This window comes from Rattus norvegicus, chromosome 6 (genome assembly GCF_021556685.1).
Source record: "Rattus norvegicus strain SHRSP/BbbUtx chromosome 6, alternate assembly SHRSP_T2T, whole genome shotgun sequence".
In the NCBI taxonomy this organism is placed as follows: Eukaryota; Metazoa; Chordata; class Mammalia; order Rodentia; family Muridae; genus Rattus; species Rattus norvegicus.
In genome coordinates, this window is record NC_141539.1 from 22,356,526 (window position 1) to 22,378,237 (window position 21,712).

The 21,712-nt window shown below is 41.7% G+C and overlaps 1 protein-coding gene across 6 annotated transcripts in view; it reads left to right on the top strand.

Annotated features, from left to right (window-relative positions):
• Prkd3 (protein kinase D3) overlaps nucleotides 1-21,582 on the top strand; it is a 75,931-nt gene extending 54,349 nt beyond the window's left edge. For 5 of the 6 annotated variants that reach the window (XM_087552987.1, XM_087552989.1, XM_087552991.1 and 2 more), the window contains 10 exons: nucleotides 622-699; nucleotides 2,007-2,283; nucleotides 5,931-5,983; nucleotides 7,404-7,476; nucleotides 9,428-9,534; nucleotides 12,958-13,119; nucleotides 13,883-13,981; nucleotides 15,756-16,023; nucleotides 18,237-18,322; nucleotides 18,915-21,582. In XM_087552987.1, the coding sequence (XP_087409113.1) occupies nucleotides 622-699; nucleotides 2,007-2,283; nucleotides 5,931-5,983; nucleotides 7,404-7,476; nucleotides 9,428-9,534; nucleotides 12,958-13,119; nucleotides 13,883-13,981; nucleotides 15,756-16,023; nucleotides 18,237-18,322; nucleotides 18,915-19,088 (1,377 nt within the window). In that variant the 3' untranslated portion in view covers nucleotides 19,089-21,582. 6 annotated transcript variants of the gene reach the window in all.
• Nucleotides 21,583-21,712: the final 130 nt, after the last annotated feature.

A 21,712-nucleotide genomic window follows, 5' to 3' on the forward strand; every position in this document is an offset into this window, starting at 1 on the left:
GAAGATGGATTTCACAGCACCCTCCCCATCTGGCTCTTTCTGCCTCCTGTGTGATGTTGCCTGAGCCCTGATGGTGTCCCATTTAGGACTGAGCCCTGAGTCTTTTATTCTCAGCACATTGACCAATTATGTGGCTGTCCGTGACCAAAAACAAACAAACAACAAACAAAAACCAAAAAAACCCTCTGACTTAGCTTGAGCACAGCCTGGGCCTCTCAGCTCCTGGAGATAGGGGCTCTGCATCCAGAAAGCCTTATCTGTACGTACCAGGAACTGGGCGAGCAGGGATAGTTGGGACCTGAGAACCCCTTGCCTGACCATGCTTGGGGAACAGCTCTGTGTTTGTTTTTTGACAACATCCAAAAACTTAGCATAGAAGTAAATTACATAAATCTATGCATGTGAATGATGTATAGATATTTCTGTGTGCATACATAAATTTGTATGAAAGGACCCTAACAGCATACTTCACTTGGGTAAGAGTAAGAAATGTGGTATGTCACTGTGGGGTCGTTATAGTTAAACCTACTCAAAATAGAGGAATGGATAGTAAAGGAAAAGTGTAAGTATGTTGGAAGGAAACATTTTTGAACCACATTTTCTGACTTCTGTTTTTAATAGAGAAAGAGACATTATTGGAGACTTGACAGCAAATGTCTAACATTGTTTCAGAATGAATCTGGATCAAAATATTATAAGGTAAGGATTTTGCATTTTATAAAATGTTAAAATATCATGATACTCTATTTTCTGGTTTCAGTAAAGTTTTATATGGTTAACATCATTTATATGTGAATGTACTTATTATGACCGCCTAATAAAGTTTATAGAGGTCATCATTAGGTCCTTGTTGAAGCATCTGCCCTCCACTTCCATTTTTACACACACATACACATACACACCAAAAAAATCAGTCGTCTGGTTTTGGCCTATTACTTGGACTAAACATTAAATAATTTAGACCCATGTATAGACTAGAAAGAATGTTCAAGCAACCTTATTTTTATTTTATGCACATTGGTGTCCATTTGTGTCTCTATGAGGGTGTCAGATCCCCTGGAACTGGAATGACAGACAGTTGTGGGCTGCCATGGTGTGCTAGGGATTGGGCCTGGGTCTTTTGGAAGAGTGGCAGGTGCCCTTCGCTGCTGGGTCACCTCTCCCGCCCCCAGAGTGGTCGCTGGAGATGCAGTGTGGAGTGCTTCTGACAGTGAGTTGACAGGTGTCGGGTGTGGAGGCAAACTACCTCCTAAATGCTTTTCTGCCAACATCTCCAAGGTCTGCTATAGTGTTTCATGGTGTACGTACGTGTGTGTGTATGTGTGAACATGCACTTGTACCTGTGCACACACAGTACATATATGGGACCAGAGGCAGATGCCAGATATCTTTCTCTATTATTGTCCACTTTTTTTTTGGTTTTTTTTTTAAGTATAAAATTTTTTTTATGTGTATGAGTTTGCCCAAATGTACGTGAATGTCTGTTGTCCACAGTGGCAACAAGAGGGTATTGGGTCCCCTGGAATTAGAATTACAGGTAGTTGTGAGCTGTCACATGGATGCTAGGAACTGGACCCAAGTCCTGTGCAAGAGTAAAGTGCTCTTAACCACTGAGCTTCTCTCCAGCCCCTCCACCTTACTTTTTAGGATAAGCCTGGAGCTTACTGTTCTCGATAGACTAGCTAGCCAGTGAGCCTACTGAGATCCATCTGTCCCTGCCTGCCACCTTCCAGCTCTGGGGATCTGACAGGTCCACGTACTTGCAAGCCCTTTGCACATCTCCATGCCCTGAGTCTAGCACTCCGTGCTCTGCCTCTAGCACGACTGCACAATCCAATCATTTAAGACAGACATACCGTAGTGCTTGGCTGCCTGCTCCACATGCTGTACACTGTGTTGTCTTAGTGGCAGCGTTCATAAAAATGCTTACCTTTGCTTCTAGCATCTTTAAATAATAAAATAAATATGTATTCATAGTTTTTCAATAGTCAACTTTTTTACTACAGGAAATTCCACTTTCAGAAATTCTCCGCATATCTTCGCCACAAGATTTCACCAGCATTTCACAAGGCAGTAACCCACACTGTTTTGAAATCATCACTGATACTGTGGTATACTTTGTTGGTGAGAACAATGGGAACAGCACTCATAACCCTGTTCTCACTGCCACTGGAGTGGGACTCGATGTAGCACAAAGCTGGGAAAAAGCGATCCGCCAGGCCCTCATGCCCGTTACTCCTCAAGCAAGTGTTTGCACTTCTCCAGGCCAGGGGAAGGACCACAGTAAGTGGGAGCACCTTGGCGGCTTCGCTTTATTTTAGGCGTCTGTGGGTATACTCGTGAGCCTGTGCTTTTTCCTGCTTTCCATTCTGCATTGTTAATGCTTAAGTTTTGTCTTTAGCCAATACCATTAGTTAAAACCTTTATGAAGTTATGCTGAATATCGTTCATACACAAACACATGCCATGACTCAAGTATATTCACAGCTAGCTACCGAACGCTGCCTCTACCAGCCTGCTGTCCAGTCTGAGATGGGTATCTTTTTTTGCTGCTCTATAATAGTAGCTATTGTGGAATTGTTCCTGTTGAGTGAAGCCAGCCCGTAAGACAGAAAGAACGGTGTTACAATACTTAGCGGCTTAGAATCTATGAAGTCTCATGAGGTTCGGTATTAGTATTAGGTTTTTGTTTTTGTTTTTTTTTCTGTGCTAACATAAGCAAAGTACTCTGTTTACATTATACCCATAAAATCTGTTAAGTCAGAATGATCTTACTTTTAAATGAGTCAAGATAGAAATTTTAAAAAATACTGAAATGGCCACGGTGGTACATGCCTCTAATCTCAGCACAGAAGAGACAGGGGCAGGCAGATCTACGGGTTAGAGGCCAGCCTGGTCTGTATGGTGTCAGCCAGGGTCATAGTGAAATCCTGTCTCAGGAAAAGAAGGGGGAGGGGATTATTATGCCAACAAAACTTTAAACCTAAATCGAGTAAATATTTAATAGTGAAAAAATTAAAATATAGTACAACTCTTACCTCACTGGAATTATGTTTATAGAGAATTATAGAGAAACATCATTAGACAGATATATCTCTATAGAGATAAGTATCAGCCACTTTCCAAATATAGTTTATCTCAGTTTACTTATATTATTTTATGCATCTGTTTCATGCATTATATTAGGCCTAAAACTAAAATCCAAAGCAGAAATAATAAAGCGATTTAGAGGGAGAGGAGCATGTGAATGTTAAGCAGTAGCAAAATGCAGGACAGGGACAGTAGGGAATGCTTTACTGTGGAAACTGAGGTACAGATAGGAAAAGCAGAGGCCTCACAATAGAAAACTTGATTTGGAGTTTGGACTGCAGTCAAGGGTAGGATAGGCAGAGGTAAGGGAAAGGAAGAGGAGGAGGCGGTGCTGGGGAGACAGGTATATTCAGAACGCACAGGAGGTAATCATCATGTCCTTTGCTACATCCTGAGGAAGGATGGTAGATGGATGGTTCTGGGCAGTTTACACAGAACTAACATTTAATCAAAACTAAGAACCCTTTCCCCAGAAATATTAGAGACATGTATGCACACATTTTATTCTTAACTTCCAAAGGCTTAGTTGAAAGTCTCCAAGGCACATTCCTAGAGTAAGAGGGGCAGTGAGGGAGAGTGCGCACACTTCTGTCGCTCACTTTGCTGTGTGATCTTGGACTCTAACATTCCGCATCCAAAGTGGGAGGAATAATAAATACGCACACAGTGCACTTGGCAAAGTGCCTGAGACTTAATTGATATTCCTGTTTTGTCTAAAACCGAGAGAAATTAAAACTGGATGGGTCCAGCTAGAGAAGGCCATTGAGAGAAAAGAAGATAATGAAACTAGGAGACAACCCACTCTACTGTGTGGGCGTTGGCAGGCACAGTAATTTTGCTGGTGCGCCTTTTCTTGATCAGTCTGAAATGTTTAAATTACTTACAGGCTGTGCTCCACTCCGGGAGGTAGAAGGAGGTGATGTCTTTGAGTCTGAGGCCAGCATGAGCTTCATAGGAAATTCCAGGCCAGCCTGGATTACATAGTGAGACAATGTCCCTAAAAACTAGGAGATTTGGATGACTTAAAATATTTTTGAATTGACTTAATATTTTTAAATAGTTTTCTTGTGCAAGCGTGCGTGTATGCATGCATGTATGGTGTACATTTGTGTATGTGTATGGTGTGTACATTTGTGTGTGTGTTGTAGATTTGTGTATATGTACCTGAGTGTGCCTATGAAGACCAGAGGGGAGTATCAGGTCCTTTTCTGTTCTTCTCTGCTCATTCCCTTGAGAGCACTGAAACGGGCTAGCCTTTGGCTAGACTGACTTGCCAGCAGGCTCTCATAATCCTTCTGTCTCCACACCATACAAAGCTGCAGAAGGCCATACTTGGCCTTTTAAAATAGATGCTGGGGATTAAGCTTAGATCCAACTGCTTTTGCACACTAAGCCATTCCCCAACCTGTGTTACTTATTTATGATGAAGAATTTGCTTATGTTAGTGCTGTCTTGTGTTTTAATATGTGCAGTTGTGAAGGAAACATCATGTTTTGTTTCTCTGGTTTTTGTCTTAAAGGTGTTTGGTCTTTAATAGCTGTTCTGCTTGTCTCTATGTTTCCCTTTTTCTTATTACATTCTTTGTTTACTACAACAACTCATCAGAACTATGTAGGAATATGTCACCTGACATTAGGCAGTCCTTGGGATACATAAAGGGTCCCTCCTATCTCAGTCCTGTCTCTGCCCTCAAGAAACCATTGTCAGCAGTCTGCTATAGATGTCTTAACTGGGGAGGACTAGTGGGATGGAAATCCATACTAACTACCACATCATTTTATTTTTCCTTTTACAAATAGAAGGTCATATACTCTTCAGGTATAAATTTTTTTATACCTACTCTAATACATGAAAGGCATATTTCAGTACCACTGTGTAAATTTATCTAATTTAAACTTTTTTTTTGTTTTGTTTTGTTTTTGGAGCTGGGGACCGAACCCAGGGCCTTGCGCTTCCTAGGCAAGCGCTCTACCACTGAGCTAAATCCCCAACCCCCAATTTAAACTTTTTAATGAAAGTAATGAATTCTTTTTTTTTAAATGTGCATGGGGGTCTATGTACCTGCATATATGTCTGTATACCAGATATGTGAATGATGCCTCCAGAAGCCAGAAAAGGATATCAAATCCCCTGAGACCAGAGTTACTGGTGGTTGTGAGCCACCCAGTGGATACTAGAACTCAAACCAGGTCCTCCGAAAGAATGGCCAGTGTTCTTAACCACTAAGCCATCTGTCCTGATGCATGCTTTTTTATGTTTTAAAACAATATAAGCAGTACAGAGATGTATTACAGTCCTTACACCCCAGCCTACATCACTCCCTCACCAGACGAAGCATTTTTAGTTTAAGTCAGACACTGCTATGCTATACTACAACTTGGTTTTTTCTTCTTTTGCTCCTGGCAGTGCTGGTAATTGAATCCAGGCCTCACACTTCACACATAATAGGCAGATGCCCTAACACTGAGCCCTGGCCGACAACTGCCCTAAGTAGCACATCATGTCAGAGGTCTATGTTGCTTTTTTGTTTTGTTTTCTTTTTTTGTTTTTTTAGGAGCTGGGGACCGAACCTAAGGCCTTTCGCTTCCTAGGCAAGTGCTCTACCACTGAGCTAAATCCCCAACCCCTGTTGTTTTTTAAATGTTTACTATTTGTGTGGATGTGTCATTTTATTTAGTCAGTTTCTTGTTGATGGGTTAGTATTGTATATAACATTGTAATGCATATATTATCTACATCGATGTATTTTTAAGTTTGGCAAACTTTGGATTTTCAGTAAATAATAAGTCATATACTAACCACTTTGTGTTTTTCTCATATTTCATTCTTAAATTTTACAGAAGATCTGGCTACCAGTATCTCCGTGTCTAACTGTCAGATTCAGGAGAATGTAGTAAGTAATAATTATAGCCCATATATGCAGACTGGGTAATTAAAGTAAGGGAATAAATGTGAAAATCTTATCAGGATTAAGTCTATGTCCCCAAGTATAGGAACAGGACCAAGGATAGGTGAGAGCCGATGGAGTCACATGACGAATCCCGAATCCCAGGAATCAGACTCTGGAGAGCAGCATCAGGGTGCAGATCTGAATTTATTGTGCAGCGCATAAAAGCTTACATGCAGTGTCTGAGCCAATTCCAAGCCCCTAAATCCTCAGCTAGTCATATCTCACACTTTGTCACCATGCTCCAATGAAAACCCTGCTTGATGAGGTGACACAGGAGTCGGGGGAGCATCATCACTTGTTAGAGCTTCTATGAAGACAGGGAAGCAGCCACCGCCCTGGCCTCTGTTCCTTGTGGCTATCTTACTAGTGTTCCAGGAGCCATCTTGGACCCAATGCAGTGTACATCAGATCCTGACTCTGCAAAGTCGCAGAGCCTGGTACCTTGCTCTCCGTCCCACTCGTTTTCTTCACAAGACAGTGTTTGAATGTTCTGAGAGCAGCACACAGTAACCGAGACAGTGAGTGATCTCTGTTAGAATTCCACACTGAGTCAGCTCAACCCTGGCGTGAATCTAGGTCTTTATTTTGGATGTGGGTCTAAGTGCACATGCGTTTGGAGAAGCAGGGAAACCTTAGCCATCCTTCCTGTTGAGCACTTCCACCCTATGTAGAGTGTGAGCATGTGCATACATATTGTCTCTCGGTAGCTTGGTGCTCACTCACTAGGCAGGCTGGGTGACCAGCAACTCTCAGGGTCAGCATCTCGCCTCCCTACATTGGAATTAGAAGCGTGAAGCACCACATACATCGTTTTACGAGGTTCTGGAATCAAACTAAGGACCTTTACCAGCTGAGCTGTCACCCTAGCCTAAGTATTTTTATTGTTGTTTTGTTTTGATTTGATTTTTTAAATCAAAGATAGTAGTCTCCTTTTTGGTAAAACTTTGTTCTTAATTTTTCATAGGTCATTACTAAATATGAAAATAATTTTCAACTCAAAAGTGTTTTTCCCTGAAGGTTGTTTGGTTGGTTTGGTTTTATTTTGAGACGGGTTTTACTGTGTAGACCAAGCTGTGCTTGAACTCACAGATATGCTTGCCTGTGCTGGGGAGAAATGCTAGGATTAATGACGTGTCACCACACCCAGCTCCTAAGGGTCTTCTTAAGGAATAAGTTATATTTGCATATTTAATTACACTATAATACCAGGCTACCTTTCTTTAAAACCCAGAAAGCCTATGCGTCATAAAATATTCTGTGCTTCATAAATGTTTTTGCCTCTAACATGAAAGTGAAAGTAAGTGTTTGAGTCAGAGACACTGATGTGCTGGTGGAGAACATTGTGCTTGCTTGCTTTCTCTAGGACATCAGCAGTGTTTATCAGATCTTTGCCGATGAGGTGCTTGGTTCTGGCCAGTTTGGCATTGTTTATGGAGGTAAGCAATTACAGCCTTTGATAAACATTTCCTAACTTGTGAGGTTTGAAGAGTCATTCTTTTAGCTCACAGTTCTGTTAAGTGCCCTTTTCCTCAACTGCTGGTTTACATCCTCCCAACTAAGTCCTTTTCTGTAAAACCAAGTTTCTCTTCATTCCAGTAGCAAAACTAAGAGTGGCAGAGTCAGGAAGTTACCTCGTAATAGTCTTTGTCTTTTCTCGCAGCTCATATGTCCAAGTGTGCTCCTGTTGGGTGTGTACTCTGTTCACTGAAGTGTGTTCACCCCTAGTTCCCAAAGCACAGTCAGCATTCATCTCCTGTTGACTTGAATATCCTCAGGTCTGAAGAACTGCACTCTTACTCTGTCCTGTGATTAAGAATACAGATAAAACCATTTAGCTTCTATGAGTCTCAGAATCTTGGCATCTGCCTATTAAAGGTAGTAAACTGAATTACACTGCTCATAGGCTTACTGGAATTAAGTAAAACTAACATGCCCATGAAAGAACTCCGTAAGCTGTGCTCCAAGATAGAATGTGAGACCCTTGGCATCCCTTGCTTCCTCCTTCAGTCTTACCCTTCTCCCCAACCACTCTTGGAGTGAACCTTTCAGAAAATCAGCATCAGATGTTAGTACTTTCAGAAGCCCATTGTCTGTGGTCTGTGTCCATTGTTCTTAGAGTACGCAAGCTGTTACAGTCTCTGCTTGTGTAGCCTCCGCTCTAATCACTGTTCTTTCTTGCAGTCAGCTTGCATGCCCCCGTACCTTACGTCTGCACCTTTCTCCATCCTCTGCTCCCTTGTTAACATGTGTTGGTTTCCAGCCTCATCTGAAGGACCTTCTCTACTGTAGTGCTTTTCAACCCTCCTAATAACATGATCCCTAATCGTAAAGTTAATTTTGTTGCTACTTTATAACTGTAATCTTACTGTTATGGATCATAGTGTACGTATCTGATGTGCAGATGGTCTTCGGTAGCCCCTATGAAAGGGTTAGGACCCCGCCCACAGGCTGAGGACCACTGCTCTAATGCTCGTCTTACCATCCAGCTGCCTAGCTGAGTCACTGCATTGTGCTTGCTCCGTGCCCCTGCCATGTGGGCATCCTCCTGCCAGAGTGCCTGTAACACTGGGCTTCTCTCATCTTCCTGCTGAGCTTTGAGGGTAGCCTTAGGGGTGTCTGCTTTCCTTGTAGGCCAAGTATCTGCGTGGAATTATGCCTCACCCAGAAGGTGTGTAGGTTTTACACATGCACACATCTGTGGTTTGCAACTTCAGATTTGTTGGTTTTATACTCGTGAGATCTCTGGAAGAATTTACTGAGGGAAGAGTAATTGGTCTGAAGTACTGGTGGCATCTTACCAAGCAAGCCCTGTTGTCTAGTCTTTTAAAGTAGTCAGAATTTTAGGGCCATGTTCTTGAAACAGTTGTAAGTAATTTTTATGTTAATAAACTGGTAGAAAACAGGTCATGTGTGTGTTGTATGGAGCTAAGAAATGTACCTGTTATTTTCACCTTGTGAACAGTGACTCCACTTAATAAATGCAAAGTAATTAATTTGTTTTAATTACTGACTGAGATACTGTTATATACTTATTTCATACCTAGAATTTAAAGGTCTGGAGTTGAGAGTTTGCTGTAGTTAATCACTCTGCTCACTTCATTAGTACTTTATTTCCATCTTGACAGTCTCCGATCGGGGCATTTAAAAACTGTCACCTATTTACCGTGGTCTGCTGCTTCTCAGCAAGCAGGCGCGTGCAGGTTGTGAGATCACCTTATTACAGGCAGTATGTAGAGGGAAGTAACGCATTTGTTAACATAGAAAAGACTATGAACAAAAGAAAAATGCAAGAATAAATACATAAAATTTCTGTCTGTGGACACCTATCCAATGCAGCTTTTCTGTTTTATGTGAGCTGCCAGTTGATTATTTTCTATTCTTTAACAGGAAAGCACAGAAAGACAGGAAGGGATGTGGCTATTAAAGTAATCGATAAGATGCGATTCCCCACAAAGCAAGAGAGTCAGCTCCGGAATGAAGTGGCTATTTTACAGGTAAACGTAGAGTGGCTTACCTGGGCTTGACTGCTGGTCTGTGAGACTTTGAATGGATATTTAGATGATGCAGACAAGGATATGTTTGGGGTTTGTTTGGATCTTCTGAGTACTAAACAGTAAGTTTTTTATATTTATATTATAATGTATAAAAGTTTACGGGCACTGCTATGATTTTATTTTGTAATGCTAGTTTGATTAGAATCTTTTTTTCTGAGTTAAATCTCTAAAAATAATAAAGGGAAATTCAGTTTTAATTCCTTCAGAGATACTGATACTTCTGTATTTTTATCGTGTCATTTTCTTGTTCATCAGATTTTCAGATATGATATAAATATGCTACTTACCCTAAAAATGAACATGGATTAAAACAAAGTGTGCCTTTTAGCAGTAATATGTTGTTCTGTTGATTCAAGGTTTTCTGTACTGCATTACTGTGTTTGGTGGTGTTTGGTTTTGTTTGGTTGGGATGTTTGTTGTTGTTTTCTTGTTTAGGTTTTGCTGAAGCCAAGGGTTGTTATGTACCCCAAGATAAATCTCATGTTCGTGGTTGTCCTCTGGCTTTAAATCTGAGTGCTTGATTACAGATGCACAGCACCGTGCTCAGCTTATCAAAGCATATTCTAAAGATGTGTTAGCAAAATGTGCTATATAAATCAAAGTATTTTTCTTTTAACCTAATGTTCTTATCTTCTTTATGATTTGTCTAGAAGATAAAAACTTAGCTTGATTGTTATCTTCTGGATGTTGCAAGAAATAATAATATTGCAGTACCCATCAGTTCATTGTAAAATGTTTTTTATTCTCCTGTGTGCGATTGTCATCTTGGAGGTTTATTGCTTCTGCCTACTAACCTCAACCTAGTCCTAGAAGCTTCCAGTCTCTATACAGTTGTATCTAGGCCTAGAATGTCTTCAGCCTCTGAGACTTGCTGCTGAATAAACTCACCCTTCTAGTTCTTTCTGAATTCTGTCTGATTCAACTAACTGTTCTGGCTCCGCCTCCTCTCCAAGTGGACTGGTTCAGTCTGACCCCTCTCTCATCCTCTCCTGAATGAATTGGTGTTTAGCCTCAAACTAACTCCAGCGATCTGTTCTAATTCTCTGGCTCCTTCTGTCTTCACCTGTGTCTCGCTTGTTCTCTCTTCAGTCTGTCTCTGTAAAACTCTCCTGGTAAAAGTGCCCCCTTCTTCCTTTTCTCTACACTGCTCTCTCTGGAGCACCCTTTCTTTTCTCTGTTCTCCTAAGAGTTGGGCATATGCTCTCCTATCAAATCTTTCCCCACTGATTCACCACTTTGTCTACCACTAAATTAGACATCACTTTCATACATGGGTGCTTCCTTCTACAAACTAACTTTACCTTCATTGTTTGGGATTAAAGATGTGTACTTAAAGGCCTGTCTGTATTCCAGCCAGAGGTTAAAGGTGTGTGCTAAGGGTTGAGCCACACCACAACTAGAAACAGAGGTTTCCAGTAAATAACATAATCTCAGGATTCATAGTTTGATCAAATATCCTGCAACAGTTTATTATATGGCTTTTGCATACTATTTAAAAAATACCCATGTAGTAGTTAATGCTCTCAGACCTTCACCTGCTTATGTGTGAGAGTAATATACCCTACTACTCTTCTTTGAAGGAAAGCAGTATTTAAGCAAATTTTAATGATATATTTCTTACGTTATTATTGCTAGTAACAATTACTTCTTGTTTTCAGAGAAATGATAATCAAAAGTTCCCGATCAGTCAGTCCCTAGGCTTATATCAAACTTCTGCCAACAAAATTAACTTTAGGTAGAATATTAATATCACTTACATAGGCTCTGTATAAGAGTGTGTGGTTGGTGTTTTTCATATTTAATTTTGAAATCTTGCTGTCCTACTAATACATAAAACAATAAACATAAAGATCTTCATCTAAGTGTTGATTTCTCTTTGGCTTTGATCACAAACAGCACTAGAGTGAATACTTAACTTAGGAATTTTCAGTTAATACACACAGTGACTACTGCTTGTTTGTATCAGTGTATAATTAGGTGTTTTAGGTTGCCTAGATAGTCTGCTTTCATAAAAGCTTATGTATTTGGGGGACAGAGTTCATGTGTGTGTTTGTGTGCGTCCAAAATTGTGACTTTAGTTGTCACTTGACAGTGTATAGACTCAGCAAAATCTGTATGCGTAAATAGTTTAAAGATGAAATTTAGCATGCTTTGAATGTGAAATAGAATGTAGTGTAAACTTGTATCACAAATACTTTGTAAAACAAAATTTCCACATAATACCTTATTTACTAAAATTAGTTTCATAGTATTTAATCAGTGAGCATTCCAGATAGGTTTTCACATGGATTGAAGGTAACCTTACTATAGTTTACATTCTTGCTGCCGTTCTGCATGTATATATTCTCTCTCTCTCTCTCTCTCTCTCTCTCTCTCCCTCCCTCCCTCCCTCCCTCCCTCCCTTTCTCCTCTCTCTCTCCCTCTCCCCTCTCTCTCTCTCTCTCTCTCTCTCCCCCCCTCCATCTCTGTCTCTGTCTGTCTCTCTCGTTTCCTCTCCTCTCTCTCTCTCTCTCCCCTCTCCATCTCTGTCTCTGTCTGTCTCTCTCGCTCCCCTCTCCTCCCTCCCCCCCCCCCTCTCTCTCTCACACACACACACACACACACACACACACAGAGTCCAGGGGTCAGTTCTGTGTTGAGGAGGAGGCATGTAAAAGTGATGTAGCCTAAGCTAGTCTACAAAACGTCTTGCAAAGAAGACTTAATGGAAACATGGAAGACAGTCTCTCCCTTCAGTGAATCTAGTTTCTAGTACATAATTGGAAAAATCACCTGTGAGTCTTATTGTTTTTATTTTATATGCTTTTAGTTTACTTTCTAAACTTTTTATTAGTTATTATTATTGCATATATATATAAATTTATGAATATGGTCTGCCTATTTCATTTAGTATTGCTCATGTGTGTTTAGGGCTCGCTGCTTGGGATTGTAGCTCTTAGGTGCTTGTCCCTGGAGCAGACTGACTCCCTCTCCCAGCAGTCATTAGCTGCCTATAGCTCTTCATTTAGGGGTCGGCCTTCTGAGATTTTCCCAGTCCAGGTGCCATGTTCCCTGGTGGTGCTGCCCCCATCACACACAGACTCTATCTTGCAGCAGGCTTCCTGGGCCTCTAGCCCTTCCATGATGCTCTGAGCCCTCAGTGTAGGAGCTGTGATGTAGATGTGCCTGTTGGTGTTGAGTACCCCATGGGCAGTTGATCTCTGCATTTGGTCTCCCTCTAATGTAAAAGGAAGCTCTGAGGAGGAATGAGAGTAAACTATTTTTCTTTTCATATTGTATCTTCATATACTCATTGTAGTCTTTTACGTGATTTCACATTTCTACTGAAGTTGATCATCCAAATACCCTTCCACTTCTCTTCAGAATCTGCACCATCCTGGGATTGTAAATCTGGAATGTATGTTTGAAACCCCAGAACGAGTCTTCGTAGTGATGGAAAAGCTTCATGGAGATATGTTGGAAATGATTCTGTCCAGTGAAAAAAGTCGACTTCCAGAACGGATTACTAAATTCATGGTCACACAGGTATTGTAACTCTACCCTGAAACCAGTAAGACTAGGCTGGGAGAATGGTTCAGTGGTTAAGAGCACTGATTGCTTTTCAAGAGGCCCTGAGTTCAATTCCCAGCAACCACATGGTGGCTCACAACCATCTGTAATGGGGTCTTTATGCCCTCTTCTGGTGTGCATGAAGACAGCTACAGTGTACTCATATATAATAAATAAATAAATCTAAACAAGAAAGAAAGAAACCAGTAAAACTAAGAGAGTTAGACAACCCCATTTTTATACATTGGGAAACTAAGGGTTAGTAGCCTTAATAGAAGTAAAACAGTAATACTTTTAGCTACATCTTGATTAAATATAGTAGAGTTTGAAATGATTATTCATTTCAAGAAGTCACATTGGTTTTCTAGGCATAAAAAAAAAGCCCTTTGCAGGAGCAGGATCACTTCTAAGTTCTATTTTTATCTTATATGTATGAGTGTTTTGCCTAATGTATGAATATGTGTGTGCGCGCACGCGTGTGTGTTTGTGTGTGTGTTGCCTGTGGAGGCCAGAACGGGTCAGAGGAACGAGAGTTCAGTTAGGAGCTGTCTTGTGGGTATCGGGACTGAAGTTGGTCCTCTGCAAGGACGCTGATTACCCCCCCCCCCCCCGCCCCGTGCCGTGTGTCTTCCCTCCAGGTCGTAGGTTACCATGTAAAGTCAGGGGTTTAGGGAGGGTCTCATACCTGTTGGTCATCTTACTTCGCTCTCAGTTGCTCCTCAAAACCTTTTCCTAACAGATACTTGTTGCCCTGAGGAATCTACATTTTAAGAATATCGTGCACTGTGATTTAAAGCCCGAAAATGTGCTGCTTGCATCTGCAGAACCTTTTCCTCAGGTGAGACATTCCCAGAACCTGTTAAGAAATATTAGTGACATTCACAAAAGCTCTTCCTGATACAGAACAGCTCTATGTGCATACCATTATAGTCTCTGACTGCCAGTTTGAGGCAGCAGCTAAATCATTTAAATTCAGACTTTATTATTATATTGCTGGTATTTATTGACACTTTTTCAGACTTAAATAGGTCTCAAGAAACAAACTTTTGGATTTCTCGGCGGGGGGGTGGGGGAGGTTTTAATTATATATATGAGACTCACAACTACCCATTTATTTATGCTCTTCAAATATCAGAATAGAGGGTCACCAAAGTCAGTTACGTCTCAGTAAATCTTATTCATACGACATGTATCATGTGACACTACAAACGGCAAACAGCATTTGAATATGCTCCAAGTGTGTTCTCCAGCAGTTGTCTGCACTGTGGCTGTGTGCACTCCAAACCCCTCTCCCAGTTTATACCTGCCAAGTCGCTTTGTCAGTCAGAGCATTGCCTCTGGGAAGTACTTTGCATTTATTTGCCTGTTGGGCATAACTGCAATCATTAATAACCAAAACAAAATCTAAAATGATGCAACAAGGTTAAGTGTCCTGAGCTTTGCTAAGCCCATCATGCTTCCAGAGAACATGGCAGTTGTTGTGGTCATGTTCATATGTAACCTTATTCAACTCTAAACCAACAGGAGTAGTGGTCTGTCAGCACAGAAAGCACTTGCAGCTCAGAGGTTCGCTATTGTTTATTATCATCTGTAAGTCTTGCTTACTTTCCTGCTGATATGTAACATCTTTGCCAACAGATATTCTAAAATTAAGCAAAATGAAGGATGCTTCGAAATACTGTAGCTTAATTTTTATGTAGCAAAACATTTGAGTACTTTTATATGTCTAGACACTGAGGATTCAAAACTGAAACACATTACTCAAGGTTCTCTAGAATCACAGAACTTAGGGAATATCTCTATATTTTAAGGGAATTTATTGTAATGACATACAGTCTAACTAACCCAATAATGGGCAGCTGTGAATGGGAATTCCAAGGATATAGTAGTCTTTCAGTCTCACAAGGCTAGTTGTTTCAGCCGCTCATCTGTTTAGACTGGAATCCTGAAGTAGGTTCCAGCATATGTGCTGACAAGTAAGTGCAAGCAGATGGAGTGAGTTCTCCTTCTTGCAATGTCCCCGAGTAGGCCTCCAGCAGAAGGTGTGGTCCAGATTAAAGTGTGTACCACCACGCCTGTATTTGGAGCTTGCATCTTCCCAGGCTGACCTTGAACTCAGAGATCTGCTTACCCTAGTCTCCTGGGACTAAAGGCATGACCTTACCATGGCCACTTTGCCTCAGGTATCTGGGTCAGAAGCCTGTGTCTTCCAGCCTCAAAATCTGGAGCACAGGTGTGCCCTCCATTTCTGGATTGTAGTTTATTCCAGATGTAGTCAAGTTGACAGCCAGGAAGAGCCATCATACGGGGGTTTCTTGGAGTAATTGAAGATCAGAACCCTCCATTTCATCAAAACAACAAAACTGAATCCATGACTCTGGCAGTTTACGGTAGAGGACAAATCGTTTTTAAAATAAGCACCAGGATAGCTCTTCATACTGCTGTTGTGTCACAGAGCTACAAATGTATCTGTCTGCCTCTGGGGAAGTGCATTGCAGTGTGCCTGCCTACAGCTGTCTGCATAGTCAGCACCTTTGGTTAAGTGCACTGAGCATACTTAGGAACAGGTATTGCTACATTAATTGATAAGCTTTTGTATATTCAACTTCCAGGTGAAGCTATGTGACTTTGGGTTTGCCCGCATCATTGGTGAGAAGTCGTTCCGGAGGTCAGTGGTGGGAACTCCAGCCTACTTAGCCCCCGAGGTTCTCAGGAGCAAAGGCTACAACCGTTCCCTAGACATGTGGTCGGTGGGAGTCATAGTCTATGTGAGCCTCAGTGGCACCTTCCCGTTCAATGAAGATGAAGATATAAACGACCAAATCCAAAATGCTGCATTTATGTACCCACCAAATCCATGGCGAGAAATCTCCAGCGAAGGTAAAAGAGAATTAAGTTTCAGGTTCTCACCATTAGTCTGAAATCTTTGTGATCAAAATCATCCTGTCTCTTCATCTCCCTGAGTCAGCACCAGTCTTTGGGCACTCTATTGTATTTAGTGCCTTATTATTATTAACGTTTATTTTCGAGACAGGGTCTCACTTTGTAGCTCTGGACCAGGATGGCTTTGAACTCACAGAGATCTGTCTGCTTCTGCCTCTCAAGTGCTAGGATTAAATGTGTGTGCCACTGTGCAAGGCCAAGTACTCTACTTCTAAATTGTTTTGTATCTATTTTTCCTCAAAATTTTTAGGCATGGCAGTAATCCAGGTCCCAACAGCCTCATCCAGAAACTACTAAAGTGTCTTTTTACCTGTGCCGCCCACTGGTCTGTCTGATGATTCAGTCGCTGCTACTGGATCCGTCTGCAGGAAACAGTTATTTCATCTATTTGACTTCCCTTTAGCCATAGCCACTATAGGTTTCTGATGTGGCCCTTGTTAAATACCTTTTTGGTCTCACCTCTACTTCACACACAAATCTAGTTTTTTTTCTGTGTCTTGCATGTCTTTCCTCCCGCCCACAGCCCCTGATACAACCCTCTTCAATTCTTCAAAGCTACCTTCTGATTGGCCTGTGTGTCTTCCTGACCTACCCCTCCTCCAAGATATAAATATCCTCTCATGCTAACACTTGAGCATTTTGTCTTAAGGACATGTTTTGGTAACTAATTATTCTAATATTCAGAACATTGTAAATCCCTTGAATAGACATGTTCAGTTTATGTACTCTATACATAGAATGAGCTTTTATATCTGCAGTTCATTTTTTCAGTCCCTCTGATCTCTTACCAAGAAGCTTCCTGCTATAGTCTTCATGACTAGTGAAGGCTTTCCAGTTTGTAATGCCTCCTTCTGTACATGTCAGAGTGAGCCAGGGCTGTCAGCATACACTAGTGACCCCAGGATTGGGGAGGTTTCAAAGCTTTCTACAAGACCTTTTCTCAGGGAAGGGGTGAGGAGCAGAGGCAGGGAAAAGGAATGAGATTGGTCCTCTTTAATTACTGACGGAGTATGCCATCCTTAGTGCACAGTTCTCCCGTGTAGTAGATGTAGTGCTGAGGAGTAGCTATGAGTGGAGTAGCCTTGTCTGTTTTATCTTTCCATATATACTGGACCAGATGACAGTTTGATAAATAACTCCACTAAACTGGAAGGAGTGTCAGGAACAACAGGAGAGCCAGCAGCAGCCTGCCAGGTTCACTTTGTAACAAAGAGCTGAGATCCACTAGGAGGTTTCGATGCTCACAGCTCTCAGAGCTCTAAAGCAGTGTGGTCCATAAACCTCTCCTGTCATTCGCTTGGCCGTGTCCTAGCTTGTGACCCAGCAAGTGGGATGAAACAGTTCTGTAATTGATCAGAGACTGAGCACCAGTGACAGAACAGACAAGAGTTTGAAGAATTTAAAGCACAGAAGTTAATAACTCACAGGAAGTCTTTGCATATCGGGACAAGGCTTTCATCGAAGGCTGTGATCAGTATATGGTTTCGTGGTTGCCTTGCTTTGGCAGTATTTCAGTTTCTCCAGACAACCAAGTAGAGTGTGCTAAGTGTCGGTGTAAGTACCAGATCACCCCTCACCTGTTTGTGAAGGCCGACAGTGTGACATGTGACCTTTGCTGTGCTCTCCACTTCCTTCTGGGGATATCTGTAGAAGGGTGACGTCTGCCACTTCTTCACACCACATGGTGGGGGAGAGCGCCGTGATATCATGCAAGAGGAAAACCTCTCTGGAGCCAGTCTGCTTTGTTCATCCTCGTGTAACAGTAACGAATGCTTAGCACCTGTGTGCTGAACACATCCTGAGCTTTATAGCAAGCTGATGCCATCTTCCCAACAGTTTCATTGTGTCGATGAGGAAATCAAGATACAGAGTAGTTTAGCAACAGACCAAGTCACACTGTGGTATAGCACACCTCAGCCTGGCAATCTGGCTTCAGTGTGTGCGTGTAACCGCACTGACTGCCACCTAGTAACATAAAGTTGGCTCATACTCACCACAGGAGGCATTTGAGTCACTTCTGTGTTTACTTCTGTACACTTGAGAAGCGTATTTTCCCCCTGCCATCTTTACATGAGTCGGTCTGCTCTCCTGCAGGCAGAATCACAGGTTTGGGTACCCCAAACTCATATATAATTTTGCTTTTCATCTAGCAATTGATTTGATAAACAACTTGCTTCAAGTGAAGATGAGAAAACGTTACAGCGTTGACAAGTCCCTCAGTCATCCCTGGCTACAGGTAAAAGCAGGCTGCATCTTACTCTCCTGTGAGTTTGTCTTCACTCATGCACCCACTCTAGGAGCAGCAGGCTCAGCACATCTTGGGATAATCTAGGCCTCTGTAGTCATTGTCGTGCTGTGACTTGGACGTCTGGACGTTGTGCTGTCTGCCACTCAAGTCAGTGTTGATAGGCATTTGAACACCCAGGAACAGAAACAATGAATCGGCCTGTCATAAGTACTTAGCTGCTTGTGCATTTTTAAAGTCAACATGTTCAGCATATTTTACTTTAAATGTCCACTAAAAGTTTTTCTTTGTTTCGTCTGATTCCTCCCTGGGTTATCACGGACATTGCTGTGAGCAGAGCGGCTGTGCAGCTGTTCTGTAGGACGTGGAGGGCAGCGCAAACACTGAACAAGCCACCGGGCTGCTCAGTAGGGCAGCCTGATAGGAGACTTCAGTTAGAGTCTAAGGCTTACCTTGAACGTTGCCAGTTTGAAGTACTAGTTAGATGGAAGGACTAGGAGTCGTCAGTTGTTGCAGCTAAGGTTATGAACGAGGGGTTGTTGGCAGTGTCTCTTTGTGGCTCATAGTCATTTTCTTTCCCTAGGACTATCAGACTTGGCTTGACCTCAGAGAATTCGAAACTCGCATTGGAGAACGTTACATCACACATGAAAGTGATGATGCTCGCTGGGAAATACATGCATACACGCACAATCTCGAATACCCAAAACATTTCATTATGGCCCCCAACCCGGATGACATGGAGGAAGGTCCTTAGTTGTGAGTGGGCTAATCCTATAAGGAAGGGTTTCATTTCAAGACGGATACTTTGCTGCATGACTGTTGCTCTCTGCAGACTGTCATTGCAAGGCGGCAGCATCATGAGGACATAGAAGGACGTGCTGGCATCAATTCTGTAGCTCATAACGAGTAGGTACATGAAGGGAAACTGAGTAAGAAATTCAAAATGGAACTTGTTATAAATTTTTATAGCATAAGCAATAACTGGTTCTGTAATTTCCTAATCCTTCACATTAGCACAATGTGAACTAGCACCTAATTTATCTCTCCTTTGCTGTTATTAGATCATTTGTTTTAAAGGCCTATGACTGTCTAGCTATTGTTTATAAGGTTGATTACTCAACAGGTTTGCAGTTAAGCAGTAACCACGAGGCTAACAACATATGGTTTGCTGTAAGGACTTTTAGTATTTGTCCACTGTTGGAGGCATTGATTCTTCCTGGACCCCTACAAACAGAACACTGCACTGCTCCCCTTGTGGTGGATGCCTCTTTACATACGGTCTGTGTGACATAAGTCGTGACTCTTTCCATGTCGTAGTAGTCACTAGAACTGAACAGTTGGTGTTACAAATGAGTAGAACTAGCTGGTGAGCACTCGGCTGTGCCACTGAGCACGTATATTCTCAATTGACACCATCTTGATATGGTGTGCCAACAGTGTGTGGGCACAACTCTGCATTTAACTAATTTATCCTTACCTGGAGCTGAATAAATTATAGACAAAATTACATACTAAAGAGGAAAGCTAGTACGGGGTAGTAAATGTCACTACACAACAAGCAGTATCGTTTCCTTCTTCCCTTAGCCTTTGGGTGGGATTTGCAAATATCTCGTTTTTTAAATTAGCATTGTATTTTTTTTTTTTTTGGTTCTTTTTTTTCGGAGCTGGGGACCGAACCCAGGGCCTTGCGCTTCCTAGGCAAGTGCTCTACCACTGAGCTAAATCCCCAACCCCTAGCATTGTATTTTTAGACGGTTTGGAGGAGTGGTTGAAGTCAGACAGGAAAGTCCAGCTTATCGGGAGTTTACCAGTACAGCGGATGAAGGAAGAGTAAGAACATCCTACACTTCAGCTCCAGAGCCAGCCGTTTTGTAGTAGTTATTAATACAGGTTCAATATCCCTATTTCCGCTGCTCTACACCAGGAGGGCTTCAGTTTCCAGATACTGAAATGTTTGCAGACTCTACTAGTTGAGCATCCTGACTTACAAATCTGAAACCCCCCAAATTCAAAAACCTTTGAGTTCTGTGCCCTTCAGATTTCTACATTAGCGATAGTCCCATCTGTGCTTTACCCAAAGAAAAGGATCCAGGACTATCTGCTTGTGAGAAATATAGTAGCTGTTTGTTTCTTCATTCATCACTAGTCACCAAGAACAGTTTTTCTTATTTCTCCCTTTCTGTGCTAAAAGCAAAAATTTGGAATCAGAAAACCTGAGTTTAAGTTTTAGTGTCTGTACTCTGTAGATCTGTTTGGCTGAGCAGGTGACAGTTTGTCTGAGCACTTAGTTTCTCAGTCTGGAGAGTGGACACCATAAATTCCTACTGCCTCTTTCAATGTGGCTGTGAAGATTGGGCTGTGTGACCGCTTCTGACAATCTGGAACGCCAGTGTCGTCACTTTCCACTGGTCCCGAGATAGCAAAGGAAAAAGTTGGTGTGTGAACAGACTAAAACTAAGTGCCCTGGCAGGTGAGAGAGCAGCTGCAGGTATCTTTCTGACATGTAAAATGTCCTTGAAGAAACACAGACATTAGGGGTGCCTCTGTTGTAAATGTTTATGCTTTAAACTGTCCTCACATTAGGCTAAGCACACTTAAAGAAGTTGAGGCACACGGTTAGCTGTTGAAGGTCACTGAGTAAATATGGATTTAAACCGAGGCCTTCATGTCCCTTCAACCGTCCCAGCCATTGGCAATGTACTGTATATCTGTAAGCATTTCCAGAAGACTTTCCAAACTGTCTCTGTGGTTGTTTTCATACAGCAGTTGTGAAGAGTAATTTTAAAAAACTTGTAAGAATGGATTTTTCATTTCTGCTGAGTTTGCTTGACCAGTATGTACAAGATGGAGCTAGTGTGTGTCACTAGCCCACTGTGGCTTTACTGTGTGTGTGGAAACTAACTGGAGTGACTGCTGGGTTGCTGTACCTCTGTAATCAGACTTTACAAGCCATGACATTAATTGCACTCTGTTTTCATTGAAGCCCTATGCTGTTTAAAGAGAGACTGTAAAGGCACTGTCGTAGTTGGGAGTTGAGTAATACTCCACTGTGTAACCTGCATAACTTTTGTCATTGTCTTAAAGCCAAGCTGTGTTTGCATAAAAAGTAATTGTTTCTTAGAAACATGTGACAATTTTCAAAGTAGTGTATAATGACACTGTTTAGTACATTTTATATTTTTTGTTACATCCCACTTTTGTAAATATTCTTAAAACTTGATAATAAAATGTATTTCTCTATCACCATACTTCCCTATGTGAGAACATTAGACCCTCTCTAGTACAGAGATCTCAAGAGAGTTTTATTTGGCTATAATATTTCCCCTGGGCCTGAGTAATGGGACAGTTTTGTGAACATAGCCAATGCTGCATGAGCAC